This window comes from Equus caballus, chromosome 19 (assembly GCF_041296265.1).
Source record: "Equus caballus isolate H_3958 breed thoroughbred chromosome 19, TB-T2T, whole genome shotgun sequence".
Lineage (NCBI taxonomy): Eukaryota > Metazoa > Chordata > Mammalia > Perissodactyla > Equidae > Equus > Equus caballus.
Window position 1 is genome coordinate 44,366,069 of NC_091702.1, and position 18,755 is coordinate 44,384,823.

Below are 18,755 nucleotides of genomic sequence, written 5' to 3' on the forward strand. Positions count from 1 at the left end.
TTGAACTTCCTTGTCTGGTCCTCTATTTTTCTCTTCTGTCTCTCATCTATGTTGTAGGAGATTTCCTCACCTTTATTTTCTAACCTTTCTCTTGATTTTTAGTTTTTGCTGTCATATTTTAAAATTTTCTTTTTCAAAAAGCATCCTTGTTTCATGTATGTAATATCTTCTCAATTCTCTGAAGATATTAATTATTATTTTTAAGTTTTTTCCCCTCCCTCCAGTGAGGTTTCTGTTTCCTCCAACTCTGTTTCTTTGTTTTGGTCTTTAAATTCCTAATTAGAGGTTTTCTCAGAGATCAGGTATTTCTTGGATTTCTGTGCATGAGTAAGTGTAGGGGAACTAAAAACCTGATTTTAAGTTTTGAACATATGGGTGGGACCTATGCTTTTCAGTGTTGAGTAATCTAGATTTGTTGGGGAACCTGGTGTCAGTATCATTAGATTTTTCCTCTAATGGGTTAGTCAAATTCCGCGAAAGGAATTCTTCTAATCTCCTGCTTGGTGAGTAAGCAACTAGGAGTTGTGGAGGAGAGGGCTGTGTGCAAGAGGATCTCAGCATCTAACATTTAATTCACATGGGGTGACTTCGTCCCCCTGTTATCAGTATGGTATCTGCTCTCTTGGGAGTCCTTGACGTTCCCCAGACTAGAGAATAAGCCGCCTTAGTTCACTCTCCAGACACTAAACTTCTTGATTTTGGCTGCGGGGCAAGAGGGACAGTTACCACAGTGCGGAGTTGGGGAGGGGGTTATGGATCTAATTGCTTTGCACACAGATTTCACTCCGTTGTCTTTATTTTAGCGTTTCTCTAAACCCTCAGATCCAAAGGTACCTGGTACTGTCAGTTCCTGAGTCCTCTCAGGAATCTGTAAACCACTGCTTAAGAGTCATCTTTCTAGTTAACAACTCCCAAAATGTTACTGCTTTTTGTTAGCTTTCCTGATACCTCTAGGTTTGCCCTTATATGACATTTATTTATATAATTTTAATGGGATTTCAGTAGAAAGTGAAATTAAGATGTGTGTGTTCAATCCATCCTGAAATGAACCTGAAACATCAGTATCTTTTGTATCACTTATATCATCTTCATAACCATCTTTTTAAATGACTGTAATAGTCCATTAAATTAAAGTCCTGTATTTAAGTTAGCTAGAACTGTAGTTAAAAACATAGTTTGTTCATGGATGGACCTTGAGGGTATTATGTTAAACTAAATAAGCCAGATAGAGAAAGACAAACTCTGTATGATTCCACTCACATGTGGAAGATAAACAAACACATGGACACAGAGAACAGATTAGTGGTTACCAGGGGAAAGGGGAGTGGCGGGTGGGCACAAAGGGTGAAGTGGTGCATCTATAATATGACTGACAAAAAATAATGTACAACTGAAATCTCACAAGGTTGTAAACTATCATAACCTCGCTAAAAAAAAATTTTTTTTAAATAGGTTGTTTTAATTTTATTTTCACATTCTTTTTTTTTCATTCATATTATTTCCTAAGACTAGCTTCCTGGTAGAGTATTCACAAGGCTAAATGGATCTGAACATCTTCAGGCTCTTGAAAAATATTGCCAGATTGTTTTCTCAAAGAGTTGAACCAGTTTGCAGTGCCTCTCCAATTCTGCTTTAAATAAAACAGTCAGTCTTCCTTACCTTACCTGGCTTTACGTGGCAAAAGTTCTCTTCTTGGAAATAGTTCTCTTGTGCTTAAAATTAAATGTAGGTGAGAAATTTTGCTTTGGTTAGTGATCCTCTTTATTCTCAGGGAATGGCATTTATTTCCTCTTCTCATACCTCGTATCATGATCAATTTATTTTTAAAGTAGGAGAAGAAGAAAAGCATGGGTAGCATTTACTTTGAGTTTTACCACCATTTCCCTCATAACACTTTTATTCATTCCAAGGAGTTTGGGGATTTAAAAAAATTTCTTGGGGCCGGCCCGGTGGCATAGCAGTTAGGTGTGCATATTCTGCTTCTCAGCGGCTTGGGGTTCGCCAGTTCGGATCCCGGGTGCAGACATGGCACCGCTTGGCAAAAGCCATGCTGTGGTAGGCGTCCCACATATAACGTAGAGGAAGATGAGCATGGATGTTAGCTCAGGGCCAGTCTTCCTCAGCAAAAAGAGGAGGATTGACAGTAATTAGCTCAGAGCTAATCTTCCTCAAAAAAAAAAAAAAATTTCTTTTACCTGACCCTCTTGAAGGCCTGAATTGGTATTTAATTTTAACCACCTGGCTGTCATTTCCTTTCAAGCATGCTTATTTTTTAATGAGACCATACTTTTCTTCTGTGACTTTGTTTTTACTATCCATCTAGAATGAAATGTGTTCAGAGAGATAAGAATAGTTATCTACTGATATATACATGGATTAAAGTTTTCCCCTTTGGTTAATTTTGTCGTTGTTGTTGTTTTAGGTGGTGCTTCCTACGTTTATCCTAGAGAAGCGTTCCTTGCTGGAAATGTATGCAGACTTTATGTCTCATCCAGACCTATTTATAGCCATCACTAATGGAGCCACAGCTGAGGACAGAATGATTCGTTTTGTTGAGTACTACCTTACCTCATTTCATGAAGGCCGTAAGGGAGCCATTGCTAAGAAACCGTACAATCCTATCATTGGAGAAACATTTCACTGTTCCTGGAGGATGCCAAAAAGCGAGATAGCATCCAGTGTTATTAGCAGCTCTTCCACCCAGGCAATCACAAATCACGCTCCTGTGTCAGAGGAGGCTTTGAGCCAGGTGGGATCAGACTGTTATACAGTCAGATTCGTCGCTGAGCAGGTTTCCCATCATCCTCCAGTCTCAGGATTTTATGCAGAATGTGCAGAGAGGAAGATGTGTGTAAATGCCCATGTCTGGACTAAGAGTAAATTCTTAGGCATGTCGATAGGCGTGACAATGGTTGGAGAAGGTAAGTAGAAAAATTGTTCTCCAATTTTTAATATCAAACTACAGTCTTAAATTTTGGGAAGCTAGATAAATATTACTTATAAATTTGAAATGTTATGTGTACTACTTTTTTGTTCCAATTCCTAGTGTGTCCCAGAAGGCTGGGGGTGGTGGGAGCATACCTATGAACAAATATAAATTCTCTTTTTAAATGATTTTTTTCTGATTTTAAATATAAAATGTTTTTATTGTAGAAAATTTAGAAAACTTAGAGAAATATCAAGGAGAAAATAAAGCATCTCTAATCCCCCTGTCCAGAGATGGATAAATTTAGCTAGAATTTAGTATTTTTTCTGTGTGTGCATGTTCAGACTTTTATTTTTGTTTTCTCAAATTAGGATTAATTCCCTCTCTATAATTTGTGTCCTGCTTTTTTGCGCTAAATATTCATTTTCTCATGTCATTGATAATACTTGAAAACATGTTTTAATGACTACATAATATCCTATGAACTGGGATATTTACTATCTTTTAACTATTTACTCTATTTGAACATTGAAGTTGTTTCCATATTTTCATTTTTATAAGAACCACTCAAGAAATATCTTCTAGGTAAATCTTTATCTACATCTTTTGTATTTCCTGAGGAGATATACATGGAGTATTTTAAAATACGTTGCCACACTTTAATTCTACTTCAGGAAAAGGTCATGAAAAAATAATTTAAGGAAATACAGTGTTTTTTGGCCAAGAAGATGCAAAAAATCAAGAACAAAAAAAGCCTCCACAGAAATCATAGCAGAGTTAATGAAAATACAATGGTGGAAAACCCATTTTAATATTACAGGCAGACTCTTCTGTGTAGCATAATTGGTTCTGATTGTAAACTTACATTGTAAGCACAGCGTAATAAGCCTGTGACGCTGACATTTTGAGATTATGTTGTTGTAGCTGTCAGGAAAATACTTTATCCTCCTTTTCAGTTTTCCCCATTTTTAAGATCTGTTGTGATAATTTCCAAATGTCTCAAGCTAATCAAAACTTTCATAACATATAAAGTACTCGTGTTTTATCAGTTAGAAAAAAAATTGCCACCTTGAGTTACAAGCTCCGTAACATTAGCCCTAGGATCTTCATCAATCAATTTATTTATTTTTTAAATGAAAAAACTGAAGTTTAGAGGTGGTGGGACATATTCAGGATCACAAAGGTTAAAGCATAGACAGATTGAGAACCTCATTCTTTGACTTGCTCTCCCCGACAACAGTTACTCTTATCAATTCATATAACAGAAAGAATCTGATAATGGTAGCCTCTCCCACTCCAAGAAAGGAAATACCTCCAAAAATAAGGAGAAGCATTAATATCTTAACCATGCATTAATCATGAAGGAGGTATAAAATCATTAATTTTTGATTATTTAAGTGCTAATTATATGTTTATGGATTGTCTTTTAGAGATTAAATTGCTATTGGTACCCTCAACAGAAAGTAAATAAAATCAGTGAATGGAACGTAAGACAATTTATTTTGCTATTAGCAATCTTGTTTTTTATTTATTAGTAGGGGGAAATTCTGTTTAATGATAAATGAGGTTTTAGAATTCTTTGAATCTCAGTTATCCTAACTAGTCGTTTATCATGTACATTCAAAACTGGCTGTGTATGTCTTCGGATTTTAAATTCTGTGTGTGTGCTACTTATGTTAAATATATTCTTAGAAATCAAAGATCATAAACCCAGTTTATAAGATATTTTTTAAAAAATAATAAAAATATATCTTTTCCAACTTAGAATTAGTCAACAGTTATTATTAAGTACTTAAAATATACCTCAGTATGTTGTCTATATCTCTTCTGACAGCTCCCATTATATATAAATCTGTTACAGCCAGAATCATGTCCCTTATGAAATGGCTCAGTAATTCTTGATTTATTGTTACCCTTTGTGAAGACTGGGTAATACAAAAAAAATAGTTGGTGTTGCTTTATGTAGACTACTTTAGAATCTGTTTATTTGCTTATCCTAAAAATTAGCTATATTAAACTATCATAATTCTTGCCCTTATTTGTGAACATTAAGAACAGAGTACTTAATGAACATTCATTAAGAGGGAGATTACCATAAGAGTTCAGACTAGTACTACATTTCCAGTTCAGTATTTGGTCTGATGGCGACCCAGGTAGTGAGCTTAGGTTAGTAATGTAGCTCAGATATCCTTAGTGTCTCTTAATTATCTAGTATAAATTAATTATTGATTAATATAATTTTTTTTTTAAAGATTGGCACCTGAGCTAACAACTGTTGCTAATCTTCTCTTTTTTTTTTTCTTCTTTTTCTCCCCAAATCCCCCCAGTACATAGTTGTATATTTTAGTTGTGGGTCCTTCTAGTTGTGGCATGTGGGATGCCACCTCAGTGTATCCTAATGACCGGTGCCATGTCTGCGCCCAGGATCCGAACTGGCAAAACCCTGGGCTGCCAAAGCGGAGTGTGTGAACTTAACCACTCGGCCATGGGGCTGGCCCCTGTAATTCTTTTTATATGTTTTTTAAAACCATCTTTGTTATGGGATTACTTAATATGGAACAAGCCCCGTTAGAATAATATTTGTTTGAAAACTACCACTTCTTATGTCTTGTAGCTTCACCCTAAATATTTCAGAATTTGGCAAACAAAATTATTATGATGATCATAATTTTTGTCATAGAATTAGGGTTTTTTTCTTCCTAACATGCATAGAATAGAGTAGAAAATACTTTTTTTTTCATCAAGCTGTCTTGAGATTAAGGTCTATGACTCTATAGCATTAGACATTTAGTTATTCCCAAACTGAGAAAGTTATTAGTACCTATTAATGATCAGACTTTAACCTGATGCAGTATAGCATGTCTTTAAACACTGACATAAGGTTTTACTTTATTTTTAGGAGTATTAGAGGGAACTCTTGAATTGTTCCCATTGTGACATTTTCTGCTCCCATGAACCCCAAAGGGATAGTTAGGTCGTAGTGAAAGTAACCTTGATTCACTATTACCAGGAAATGTTGTCAAATACAGTTGTAAATGAAGTTAATTTCATCCAAAATTAAGTGAAAATTAAGCAAAATAATGATTATTCACTAGAGATGAGAAGAAATAATAGGATTTTTCATAACTGTCTTTTTTTTTGAGATATTAACCACCGTCATGTTTCACATTCAGGTGTCCTCAGTCTGTTGGAGCATGGAGAAGAGTATACATTTTCTCTGCCTTGTGCATATGCCCGGTCAATTCTAACTGTTCCTTGGGTGGAACTGGGTGGCAAAGTCAGTGTCAACTGTGTAAAAACTGGGTATTCAGCCAGCATCACTTTTCATACGAAGCCATTTTATGGTGGCAAACTGCACCGGTAAGAACATTTTAATGATTCCTGGCTCTTATTCTACCAGTTTGATCTTATATTATAACTCCTTATTGTTTTTCTGCTTTGTTTTATGTGAATGGAGTTGAATTTTTATTTACATTTGTTTCTTGTTTAATATATTTCATCTTTCAAGGCATTCTGGAAATCATGATCTAGTTTTCAAAATAGTGACAGATCTATCTACTCTTGTAAAATTTTCCTGATAAAGTAGTTAACAAAATGTAGAATGGAATTCCTAACACAGGAACATGCAGTCTCTGGCCCAAGGTTTGCCTTTAAAGGAATTCAAACTTGAATGCAGACCTCAGTGGAGGCAGCTGTTGCTACAAGTTAGGGGGAAAATATATCTAATCACGAGAAATAGTTGAGGAAGCACAATGATAGAAGCCAGTCTTTAGGTACTAGTACTGATTGGTGCCTTTGTTTTAATCCCATCTAGGATTGGCCAGTGATTATACCCCCTTTTCAACTTGTTAGTCTCTTCGGCACTAGTCCAGATCATTCAAACTACGGAAGACAAGTTTTTCTAATAGGATCCTCAAGAGGAAACTAACTCTTTCCTTAAGCCCTTGATGTCTATTCTGACTGTCCCTGAAATAGAGATAGTTTTCTTTTTCTATAAACTTTTTATTGAAAAATAACACACACAGAAGTATACAGGTTGATATATTTTCACAAAGTGAAGATTTGAGCACTTTGATCTAGACATGGAACATTACTAGCATCCCTGAGGCCCTCCTCATGCCCTGTTACAGTTACACACACACACACACACACACACACACACACACACACAGGTTAACACACCCCTCCCGCTTAGGGTAGCCACTGTCCTGATTTCTAACACCATAGATTAGTTTTGTCTATTTTTGACTTCTATATAAATGGAGTCATACACTATGTACTCTTTCTTCTTAGACTTCTTTTGGTCAATATTATGTTTTTGAGATTCATCCATGTATACTTGCAGTTCATTCTCCTTAGTGAGAACTCTATTCCATTGTTTGACTATACCACAATTCATTTATTCATTCTAATGTTGATGGGCATTTGGGTAGTTTCCCACTTTGAGGCATTACAAATAGGGCTGCTGGAACACTGTTTGGTAAAGGTATATATGAATTTCTGTTGGGTAGATACCTAGGAGTGAAGTTACTGGGTCATAGGAGATGGAAGTTGAACTGAGGTAGATACTGCCAAACAGTTTTCTTTAGTGCTTATGCCAGAATACACTTCTCCAGCCGTGTATGAGACTTTCCATTGCGTATAGCTCTTTTACCTCTTCACTGGCCAGCTGGGACTCAACAATCTTTGAAGTGGAAAGATTGATTGGCTCCCAGGCATTGAGTGGGCCTTTAACAATACAGATTTCAAAACACTGAAGCAGAGAATTAAAAGAAAGAATACAGGGGCTGGCCCCGTGGCCGAGTGGTTAAGTTGGCGCATTCCACTTCGGCGGCCCAGGGTTTCGCTGGTTCAGATCCTGGGCGCGAACATGGCACTGCTCATCAGGCCATGCTGAGGTGGCATCCCATGTGCCACAACTGGAAGGACCCACAACTAAAAAAAGTACAACTCTGTACCAGGGGACTTTGGGGAGAAAAAGGAAAAATAAAATCTTTTAAAAAAAAAGAATATAGTTCATCTAAGCAGAACCACTGGACATTGTCAGAATAGTCACCTTTTACCCTTAAAGAAGATATTAATTTAGTTCACACTTTGTTATATGTTCTTCTACTTATTTCCTCATCAGAGTAATCACAGGATTCAAACCTTGCAATTAGAAGGGGCTTTGGAAGTCACTAGCCCAACATTTACTAGGTGCATAAATCCCTTTGCAACACATGCCTGATAACTGATTTGTTCAATCTGTGTTGGAACATTATTATTAGTACAGAACTCATAATGTGTGATGCCTCACACATTCCATTTTCAGACTCCCCCTATTTATATGAAGTTAGAGCTGAAATCTGCATCCTTGTAACATTCTTGCCTTGGTGAAACTGTTCCTCAGTGCATACACTTGAGTAGAATGCTTAAGGGAAGACAACTACAGTAATAAATTTTCCGAAATCCAGCACTTTTTATTGGCAGTGATATTGATGTACTTCTTAGTGGCGTATGTTTTCTTTTCTCTTAAGTATTATTTTCTGGATAAAGAGACATGCAGCAATTTTAGTTGTCTTTTTTGAGTACTATTTCCGGTTCCTGAAACTTCATTCTGCGAGTGTGTGTGTGTGTGCATAAGTCTGTGTGTGTGCATGTACGTATGTGTGTGTGTTATTTGAAATCCTACAGCATTCGTGTTATGTATAAAAACATTTTTTTAAAAAACATGTTGTTTATACACAAACTAATTCTCTTGATTGATATGTCCTATTTCCCCAAAATGGCTGTAAGCTTTTTGACAGAACTGTACTGTTTTGGGCCTTCCATTGCATCTATACAGTGCTGTGCGCATAGTAAGTGATCTGTAAATCATTTTGGAAATATGGTTAAGTGTGAGTTTCTTTCTTCTTGGAGATAGAATCTAGTCCACTCTATCAAACTGTAGCTATTCCCAATGATTCTTTAATTTATTGCTGGTCAACTTCTTAGGTATGAAGCCTTGGATGTGATTTTTTGGATCTTCACACAATTAATATCCCCTTTCCTCCTCCAGGATAACCCTTCAGGTTTGAAAACAGCTCTTGTAGGCTGTCTTCATTTTTCTCTTTTCTGAGTTTAACATCTTTATTTCTTTCAACAGTCACTCTTAGTGACATGGAAAACTAGGATGGTTGTTTTGGTATTAACATGTTTTATTCAATGCCAGATAGTTGATAGTAACTGAAATGAAAATCCTAGAGCCACAGCCGCAAATCAGTAGCTATTAACAACATCGGTACCAGCTGCTAGGGCAGTGGGGCTCAGCCTATAAGGAAATACTGAGGCTTGTAAACACCAACATACATGGAAAGTTTGTGTTGGAATATTTAATTGTATCTAAGCTAAAAACCCAACACAAATTTTATGGTAACTTTTTTTTTTACTTTTGAATTAAGTGTGCTTATCTATATATTCCTAGTCATTCCTTACCATTTGAATATATCTTTTAACCCTGCTATAAGAAAACAATATACTGTTTTGTGCCAGCTATTTTGTGCCATTTTCTGTTTTCCAGCTATCATTCAAAGATATTTTCCTCTTGGTGCCTAGTTTTGTAATGATAGCTTATAATAACTATGAAAACAGAAAATGGACTGTAAAGGGACCCAAAGGGTGATGGAAATCTTCAACAACTTGATATTGGTGGTAGTTGCACCATTACATGCGTTTATCAACACTAATCAAACTGTACACTTAAAAGTGGGTGTATTATATGTAAATTTGCCTCAAAAAACCTGTAAAAATAGAAGAAATAGGAAGTGAGTAACTGATCAATGGTGATGAAATATTCGAGAAAATACTGGCCTTTTTACCCAATAAAATAGTCCATGCTTTTTGAAAACACAGATAATGATTTAGATTTTTCAGCAACAATATTTATTGCGTACGTATTTTCATTTACTGATCTAGTCTTTGTCTTTCATTAATATTTCGTATGACAGAAGTCTGAACTATTGCCTCAGTTATGTAGTAAAGGGATCTTTATAGGGTTTCTTCTAATATGAATTGTCTAATGTTTAATAAACTGAGAGTTCTACTTAAGGGCTTTTATACATAGAAATCTCTCCAGGGAGAGAGCTGTAAGGTTATAAGGTCTTTAATGAATAGTTACTGAAGACTTTGCTTCATTCATTATGTTCAAAGTGTTGTTCTCCAGTGTGAATTCTCACTTTTTCCAAGTTTGGCTCTATGAATAAAGGCTTTGCTACATTCATTTCATTCAACTTGTGTCTGCTGTATGAAGTCTCTAGTGCTCATCAAGAGACTTTCTTCTGTTAAGGACTTGTCCACATTCGTTACATGTATAGGATTTCTCCCCATTATTGTGTACACTAAGGCCAGAGCTCCAGCTGAAGGCTCTTCCATATTGATTACAGAAGTAGCATTTTCCTCTAGGAGTTTTCTGATGTCAGGTAGAAAATATCAGGTTTTCTGATATTGAGGTAGAGTTCTGGCTGAAGCCTTCACCACATTCATTAGTTTTAGAGTTTCTCTGCTGCGTGAATTTTCCTGTTTTAGCATCAAGGCTAAAACTTTGGCCAAGTATTCTCCCCCCATTAATTAGACATAGGTTGAATCAATGTGAATTCTCTCGTGTTTAAAAGGAAGAGCTCTGGCTGAAGTCTTGTCCACAACTACTATATATTTATAGGGTATTTCTCTAGTGTGAATTCTCTTGTGTTATGTAAGAGTGGAGTATTGACTAAAGGCTTTCCCACATAGATCACACTCATTCAGTTTCTGTTCAGTGTGGATTATTTCATGTTGTTTAAGGAGTGAATGACTATGGAGAGTTGCCTCACAGTGTTTGCCTTCATATGATTTTTCTCCAGTATGTTTTCTCTTGTGCCATTTGCAGTATGAATGATTAATAAAGGTTTTTCTCCAGTGTGAGTTCTTCCATGTCTATAATTGGTAAATAATGACGATAGGAGTTTTTGAAATTATTATTATTCATCAGAAGTTTTTTCTCCTCTGTGAACTTTCTTGGACTGATTAAGAGACAAGATCCTTTTTAAAGATTTCCCTCGTTTATTCCATCCATATGTTATCACATGTTGAGCTGATGTTGACCTGTGAGTGAAAACTTTCCCATATTCATTGTGATTCAGAGGGTTCCTTTCCAGTATTAAATCTCTGCTACTAATGAGGAAGAGGCTGTTAAAGCCTTGCCCACATATATTCATTTGTATTTATACATGTAAATTCTCTGATAGTCTTCAGTTAAAACCTTATTCCACATTTAGTACACATAGTGTTATGTCTCTTACATGTTCAGAATATTCTTCTTTTGTAACAGCTCAACTGTGTAGCTATTCTGATTAACTTTTAAGTCTTAACTTTGCTTCAAGCACTTAATATATGAATTACATTTATGCAAATGTCCCTTTATAAAAATTCAGATTATAGTTTTAAGCTCAGGTAAATTTTTTTCCCCCAAACACAAAATATTTAAACCTTTTCCTCAGCCAGTGCTTTATCTTGCTTTAGGTTAAAGTAATAAATATAAATTGTAACAATTTATCATATTCTCAGAACTATCTTTGTGTGGAGAATCAGAATTCATCTCCCAAATCTTAACCATTGCCGTGACATTTAGGTTGTTGCTTGCTGCAAATTTCCTGCATAGAAATGTTCTCTTGATTTAAGTCCCTCTCCAGTACTTAGACTTGTGCCTTTAGGATATCCTCTTTCTTCTCTTCATAGCTCTTCTTGCTCCAATAAGGAAATCGTATGTTTTTCAGAGCTGATGCCTCACTGAGACTAGATTACTCACATTCTTCAGTATCACAACTCTGTTTAAGTTTCTCTAATGCTCAGAGTACTCACCCTTCCTGATGAAGTCCATACCCACATCCTTGTTAAGAACCCAGTTGTCATCTGTCTCAGTCTGTATTCCTTGCTAGGAACAGGCAGATCACTAAGCAAGCAGAGTGGAGATAGACTGAGGAGCCCGAGGCCCATCCATGGCTGAATCTCCAAGGGCTAGAGAGTGGATCTGCAGGATTAGGATGCATGGTGGCCAGTCGGGGAGAAGGTGGCCAATTTCATAATGCCTTTTCCCCGCTATGTAGTTTTCACAACCTTTCCCGTACAAAAAAGTTTTCATTTATTTAACTACTTTGTATCTACAGTTTTCTTGAGATAGAATCTCTGTTTTAAGAGTTGAGAGGGACTTTAAAAGGATGGGACATACTCAGGCTTCCTTTCATAATAGATTTAACGTTACCATTGTATTTATCCTTAGTGACTTTTTTTTTTTTTTTTACAAATTTGATCTTTATTCTGAAGACCTTGGGGAGCCAATTAAGATTTTATGCATAGAAGTGATATATTTTATTAATTTTGCTTATTTTTATCTTTCGTTTTGAAATAATTTTTTTTACAGTAGAGTTATAAAAACTCTCATCTACCCTTTGCCTATATTTCCCAATTGTTAACATTTTGCTTCATTAGCTTTTTCAAAATCTCTTTCTCTCTCTAGACACACATACTTTGTTATTATTATGATTCCTGAAACATTTCAGAGTTAAAGACATCATGACACTTTACCCCAAAATATTTTAGCCTGAATTTTCTAAGAACAAGGAAATTCTCTCACATAATCACTGAACAGTCATCAAATTCAGGAAATGTAACATTGATATAATACTGTTATCTAATGTACAGTCCATATTTAATTTTGTCAGTTTTCCCAATAATTAGCAGTATTTTTTCTCTTGATCCAAGATCATGTATTACATTAATTGTTATGTCTCTTTAGTCTTCTGGGCTATTTCCTCAGTCTTTCGTTGTCTCTTATGACATTGACATTTTTGAAGAATATAGGTTGATTTTATAGACTGCTTCTCCATTTGCGTTTGTTTTTTTGAGGTTTTGACAAGAATACATTATAAGCAGTTTTGCACCTGGAACTGATTTATTTTATTTTATTTTTTTGCTGAGGAAGATTGACCCTGAGTTAACATCTGTTGCCAATCTTCTTCTTTTTGCTTGAGGAAGATTTGCCCTGAGCTAACATCTGTGCCAGTCTTCCTCTATTTTGTATGTGGGTCACCACAGAGTGTGGCCGCCAACAAGTGGTATAGGTCTGCACTCGGGAACCAAACCTGGGGTGCTGAAGTGGAGCACGCCAAACTTAACCACTAGGCCATGGGGCCAGCCCCTGGAAGTGATATATTTTAAATCTATATTTTAAAAAAGATCAATCTGGTGGCAGATGAAGAATGGACTTGGGGGGCAGTTGGGCATTCAGAATTGACAGACTGCAAGGAATAACTGATAGGACGTAGAGGAGTTAAGGGGCATCTAAGATAACTTTGGATGATGTCCTAGTTATCTACTGCTGGTGATAAACCCCTCTAAAACTTAGCGCTTAAAACAGCTGTTTATTATTCTCTTTCCCAGTTCTGTGGATTGACCAGGCTCAGCTGGGTGATTCTCACATGGTGTCTTTCATATGGTTGTAGTGGGATGTTGGTTGAGGCTTCAGTCATCCAGGGCCTTGACCTAGCTCTATATCCAAGGTAGCTCACTCAGGCAGGAGGCAGTAGATCTGGGTGTTGACCTGGAGCTCAGCTGGAGCTGTCATTCAGACGGCCTGCATGTGGCCCTCACACATGGCCCGGACTTCTTCCGTCTTGGCAGCTGGATTCCTAGAGGGAGCATCCAAAGCAAGCATTCTAAAAACCTTCCTGGCTTTTGATACCTGGTTTTCATACTTTGACTTTTTAAAGACTCCTAATAATTTCAGATTTCTTACTTTTGTTAATCAGTCATTATATTTGCCATCTTGTTTGTTTGAATTTCTTACTTAAATTGGCTTCTTTTCCCTCCATACTCTTTAGTATCCACAAGGCCGCACTCACTGGGTCTTCTCGTTACTTGGAAGTGTAACACTTTTCTCTAACACAGTCTCTCTCTCTCCTTTGCGTTCACATCTCTTCCCATAACTCGAGGGATGCTTTTGGCTGACTCCAAAGTTTCCTCATTTTTTCCATTCTGATCTCCCTTAAGACCAATGGTTTCACCTAATTTCTCACTTACAAGATTCCTATTAGAAACAGACTTCTCTATTCTTGACATTTTTTCTTCTTTGATTTTACAGAATATTATAACAAAGGCCTTCTTTTATCCCTTTATTAATGGCCTTGTCTCCCTCCTCAGGCAGCCTAGTTTTTCCTGCTATCTGCAATCAGAGCAGACACAGTATCTGCTGTCTGCATTTGCTACAAATGTATTATCTTCCACTTGTCTTCTCTTACTCCCTCATTTTCCACAGCTATCTATGATGCAGCCAAGCAAGGCTGCTTAACTATTCCTCATGCTCATGTCCATCTCCTGATCCCATTTTCCACACACGCATATATATATTTTATATATATTTATATATATTTATATATATCTCTCTCATCATTATCATCCTAAAGTGAGGTAGGAATTATCTATATAGATAAATAAATATAGCACTATATCTGTCTATATAATGGTATGATAGAAAGATTATGCTAACTATCTGAGTGACACACTTTTCTGCATATTGGAGCTACAGAGTAGAAAAAAGACTATCTCTGCCTTCAGGAAGCTTTCAGTCTAGTGTTAGAATCCAGGGCGCTATCTTTGGAAAGCATTTGCAAGTCTTTTAGGAAAAACTCACATATAATAGTTAAAAATAAAGTCTGTAATTTTATAATAACCATAATGATGGAAAAGGGCAATAATGCTGTAAAGCCAGGATTAAGTAATTACTATACCTGAAAATAAAATTTAGTTCTGACTTATCTGTTAAAGTAAAAAAGAATCATGATGCTCAAGATACTTCTCATTGTCTGATAAAGGAAGCCTGTCACTTTTTCAAGAGAGACAAGCTATTTTCCTGGTATTAAATTCTAAAGGGATTTGTTGTAGGTTTCTTTATATAGTGGTATTGAGTAACATTATGGACAACATTTTCTTTAGTATTTGTGCATAAAATGTAAGTATCCTTCTTATGAGTATTTCTTATATATATCAATGAAACCTAAAGCTAAAATCTTAACTTTCAATCAATGAACGCTTTCTATATGAAGGCAAGTTAATAAATCTAGTGATTTTCTGGTATTCCAAATAGCTATAGAGACAGGGTCTAGACAATCTAACAAGCCAATTTGATGTCAAGTTTTTAGAAAGTGAGAGAGCAAATACCTTATCAATTATCCCCATTTTAGAGATGAGTAGGATGACAACTTAAGATTTAGCTCTTTGGTAACTGTCTTAAGGGCAGCATATTCTGTTATTGGTTGATGCGTGATCTAGATGTGTGTGCTTGAGCTATTTAGATATTCATTTACTTATTATCTGTGATTGCTTTCATGCTACAATGACAGATGTTAAGTAGTTGTGACAGAGACAATCTGGCCCTATGAATCCTAAGATATTTACTTTCTGGTCCTTTGCAGAAGTTTGCCAACCCTTCATTAGACCGTTATGATGAATTATTATATGCAAAATGAGGCGAGGCCCTTCTTCCTCCTTGTGTTCCGTTTGCAAGTTCCTCATGGCCTACCTCTAGTATGTGTGCTTCTTTTTCCCTGCCCCAGTTCTCTTCACACTGCTCTTGCAGTGTAGCTGCACTAAGCAGCAGGGACCCCATGTGACCCAGTGTGCATCAACAGAGACCCAGGGTTTACTTGTCGAGTGGAAAGGCATGTGGGAGATAAGGATAACTTGAGAGATTGTGCTGTGGCAGTAAAAGCGAGATCAAATGAGGAACAGATTATTGTTCCTTAGTTCTTGGAGTATAGCTCTAGGTATGTGTGGATGGAGGAGGGAAGAGATAAGTGTTCCGTGTCATCTCCTCATATCCTGTTTGGTTAGAGATAAATTTTTAAGAAAGGGAACAATGTTGGCAAATGGAATCAGAGAGGAAACATGAACATCACAAGAAACATTCAGTCAGGCAAGAAACCCTTAGCAGTGGAATTAAGTTCATATGCTTTGAAATATAACCCAGAGTTCCCACCTTTACTGTAATCAAGCAGCCTTGTAGTCATGGTGTTCTTTGTATCCAGTGAGCTATAGTTACACCTAACTTTTGATTTTGGATGTTTGGTTTGCTCTTGGATTCCAAACTCCTGTACACCTTGATCTCTAAGATCTAGTTCATAGGTCATTTGCTTATTGGCCCCTACACCTCTGCCTTGAGCTCTAGGTTTGCAGACCTTTAACTTCTGATTAAAAGCTGTGGGCTCCCTAAATTCAACTATGTCCCTCTGGTTCCCAGGCCCTTGACTTATACCTGACATATGCTACCTAGGGTTCCTGAGCTGTCACATGACCCTCTGGGCTTTGGTCCTTTGAATTCCCTTTTGAATCCAGATAAACCATAATCCCTGGCACACTGGTTAGACCCTGACATTTGCCCACTGGTCTCTGAGTACTGAACCTCTATCTACTCTGACCCTGTTATTGTTTCCTACAATGAACAGAAAATACTTCATTGAAAATAGTTAGACCTGTTCCTATTCCAACTTTCATTTGAGCTGCATCCTACCTGTCGATAAACCAGCCAGATAACTCTTCATTAAACTTTCAACAACAGTAGTGTTTGAGTCCTAAGTTCTGTGTTGATAATAATGTTTTGCATACCAGTACTCTTCTAATTTTTCTATTTCACCAAGAGAATTTAAAAATTTTCAACTTATCTTTTCTATTTTTCTACTCATTGATTTGTCTGGTCTCTATATTTAATTTAAAATTAGGCTTGCGCAGTTTTATAAAGAATTGATATATCCATAACTCAAAATATAATGACTACGAACTTTTAAATAAATGGACCTAGTTGAAAAGAAAGTCAGATTGTAATGTTGTAACATTTTTAGACTACAATAAAAAAGAAATGTCGGGGCTGGCCCCGTGGCCGAGTGGTTAAGTTCGCGCGCTCTGCTGCAGGCGGCCCAGTGTTTCGTCGGTTCGAATCCTGGGCGCGGACATGGCACTGCTCGTCAGACCACGCTGAGGCAGCATCCCACATGCCACAACTAGAGGAACCCACAACGAAGAATACACAACTATGTACCGGGGGGCTTTGGGGAGAAAAAGGAAAAAATAAAATCTTAAAAAAAAAAAAGAAAGAAATGTTAATATTTTTCATATTTCTACTTAGTTTTAATATGATAATTTTGTTTGTAGCAAGCATTTTATGATAATTTATGGTGATTTAGTCTCTGGTTTGATTCCCAGTATTCTTTCTAAAGATTAAAATTGATGTTATTTGAAAAAATGCTAATTAAAAAAATTATCTAGTAAGCTGTCATGGGATTTATAAAGAGTCTGTCTTTGCCATTGACGAATTGAAGTGAACTGTTTAACCAGTTTGAACAGAATTTACAAGGAGCATTCTTGGGTTTCAGAATCCTAAGAAACAAACCTAATATCACTTATTGCACTCAGAGCATGTCTTTATTTTCTACCTGCCTCCAGGGTTACAGGTGAAGTAAAACACAACATCACCAACACTGTGGTATGCAGAGTGCAAGGGGAATGGAATAGTGTTCTTGAGTTCACGTATAGCAATGGAGAGACGAAGTATGTGGACTTGACTAAATTGTCAGTGACAAAGAAAAGAGTAAGACCTCTGGAGAAACAAGATCCATTTGAATCCAGGTATGTCATCCTCCCATCCACCCAGAAAAGAGTCAGAAGCTATGGATCTTAATCTAAGCCTTTTCACTAACTTGCAACCTTGGGTAAGTCACTCCACAACTTTACACCAGCTTCCTCATGTGTAAATTGAAAGGGTTGGTCTGGTCTGATGCTCTTAAACCCATTACCAGCTATGACCTTATATGATACACAGTCACATTTTAGTAAAAATCAAACATTTGTAAACTTGGCAAAAGTGTTAAAATTTAACAGTCAAAAGATTACTATCCTTATCATAAAAACTCTTACAAATTATTAACAAAAGGACAGGTGCCCCAATAGAAAAATGAGCAAAGGATATAAGGACGTAGTTCACAAAACTACGGGGAAAAAATGCCCACTGAAAAAATGAAAAGTTGTTCAGTGTAATTAGAATTCAAAGAAATACAAATTAGTTAATAAGACAAATTGTTTTTAAAATACTCTTTTGAGGAAAACTATGAGCTAATAGACGTTTTGATACTGCGAGTTAGTATCAAAGGATATCCTCTGATCAAATATCAGAGGATATTTTGGCAATATATGTCATAGGCCTTTAAAAGTCAATGAGGAGGATCTGTATGTGTTGATAAGGTTAGTCTCCAAATGTGTTTACAGTGGTGCTTCTGGAGAGGAGTACTGCAGTCTGGGAAGCAAAAAGGCGCACTTTTCATAGAATGCCCTTGTGTACTGTTTAAATTTTCTATCACATGGAAGTATTGCTGTATCAATTTTTTAAAAAGAGTACAAGGAAAGAAAAAAAGAAATGCAAGGAAGCATTGAACATCTTAATTTAAGATTACATGAATAGAACCAATCAATTTATAACTAGATGTGGAAAGGGATTAAATACCCATTAACCAGATACTCAGATTGGGTCAAAAAGTAAAACAGTAATGATTGAAAAAAAAATTCTTCTAAGGATTTATCCTAAAAGAGAAGTTCTCAAGGTTTGGTCTGCTCAGAATTTTTTCATAATAATGCTAAGATGTTGTTTCCCTTTTTCACTCTGTTAGCAGTTGCATGCGTGGTGCAAAAGCGATGGTGGATAGCACTGCTGAGCCTTAGCGCTGGTCACAGCAGTGGCACCAGATCACACTATACAAGTAGTCACTGTATCTTCACTGCCACGTCCTTGCATTTT

General features: G+C 36.4%; 1 protein-coding gene across 3 annotated transcripts in view; it reads left to right on the top strand.

Moving 5' to 3' along the window:
* The window catches only part of OSBPL11 (oxysterol binding protein like 11), an 82,454-nt gene that overhangs the window by 50,891 nt on the left and 12,808 nt on the right, over positions 1-18,755 (top strand). For all 3 annotated transcript variants that reach the window (XM_001501564.6, XM_070243640.1, XM_014732844.3), the window contains 3 exons: positions 2,423-2,921; positions 6,100-6,286; positions 17,411-17,593. In XM_001501564.6, the coding sequence (XP_001501614.4) occupies positions 2,423-2,921; positions 6,100-6,286; positions 17,411-17,593 (869 nt within the window). The remainder of the gene's footprint in view (positions 1-2,422; positions 2,922-6,099; positions 6,287-17,410; positions 17,594-18,755) is intronic.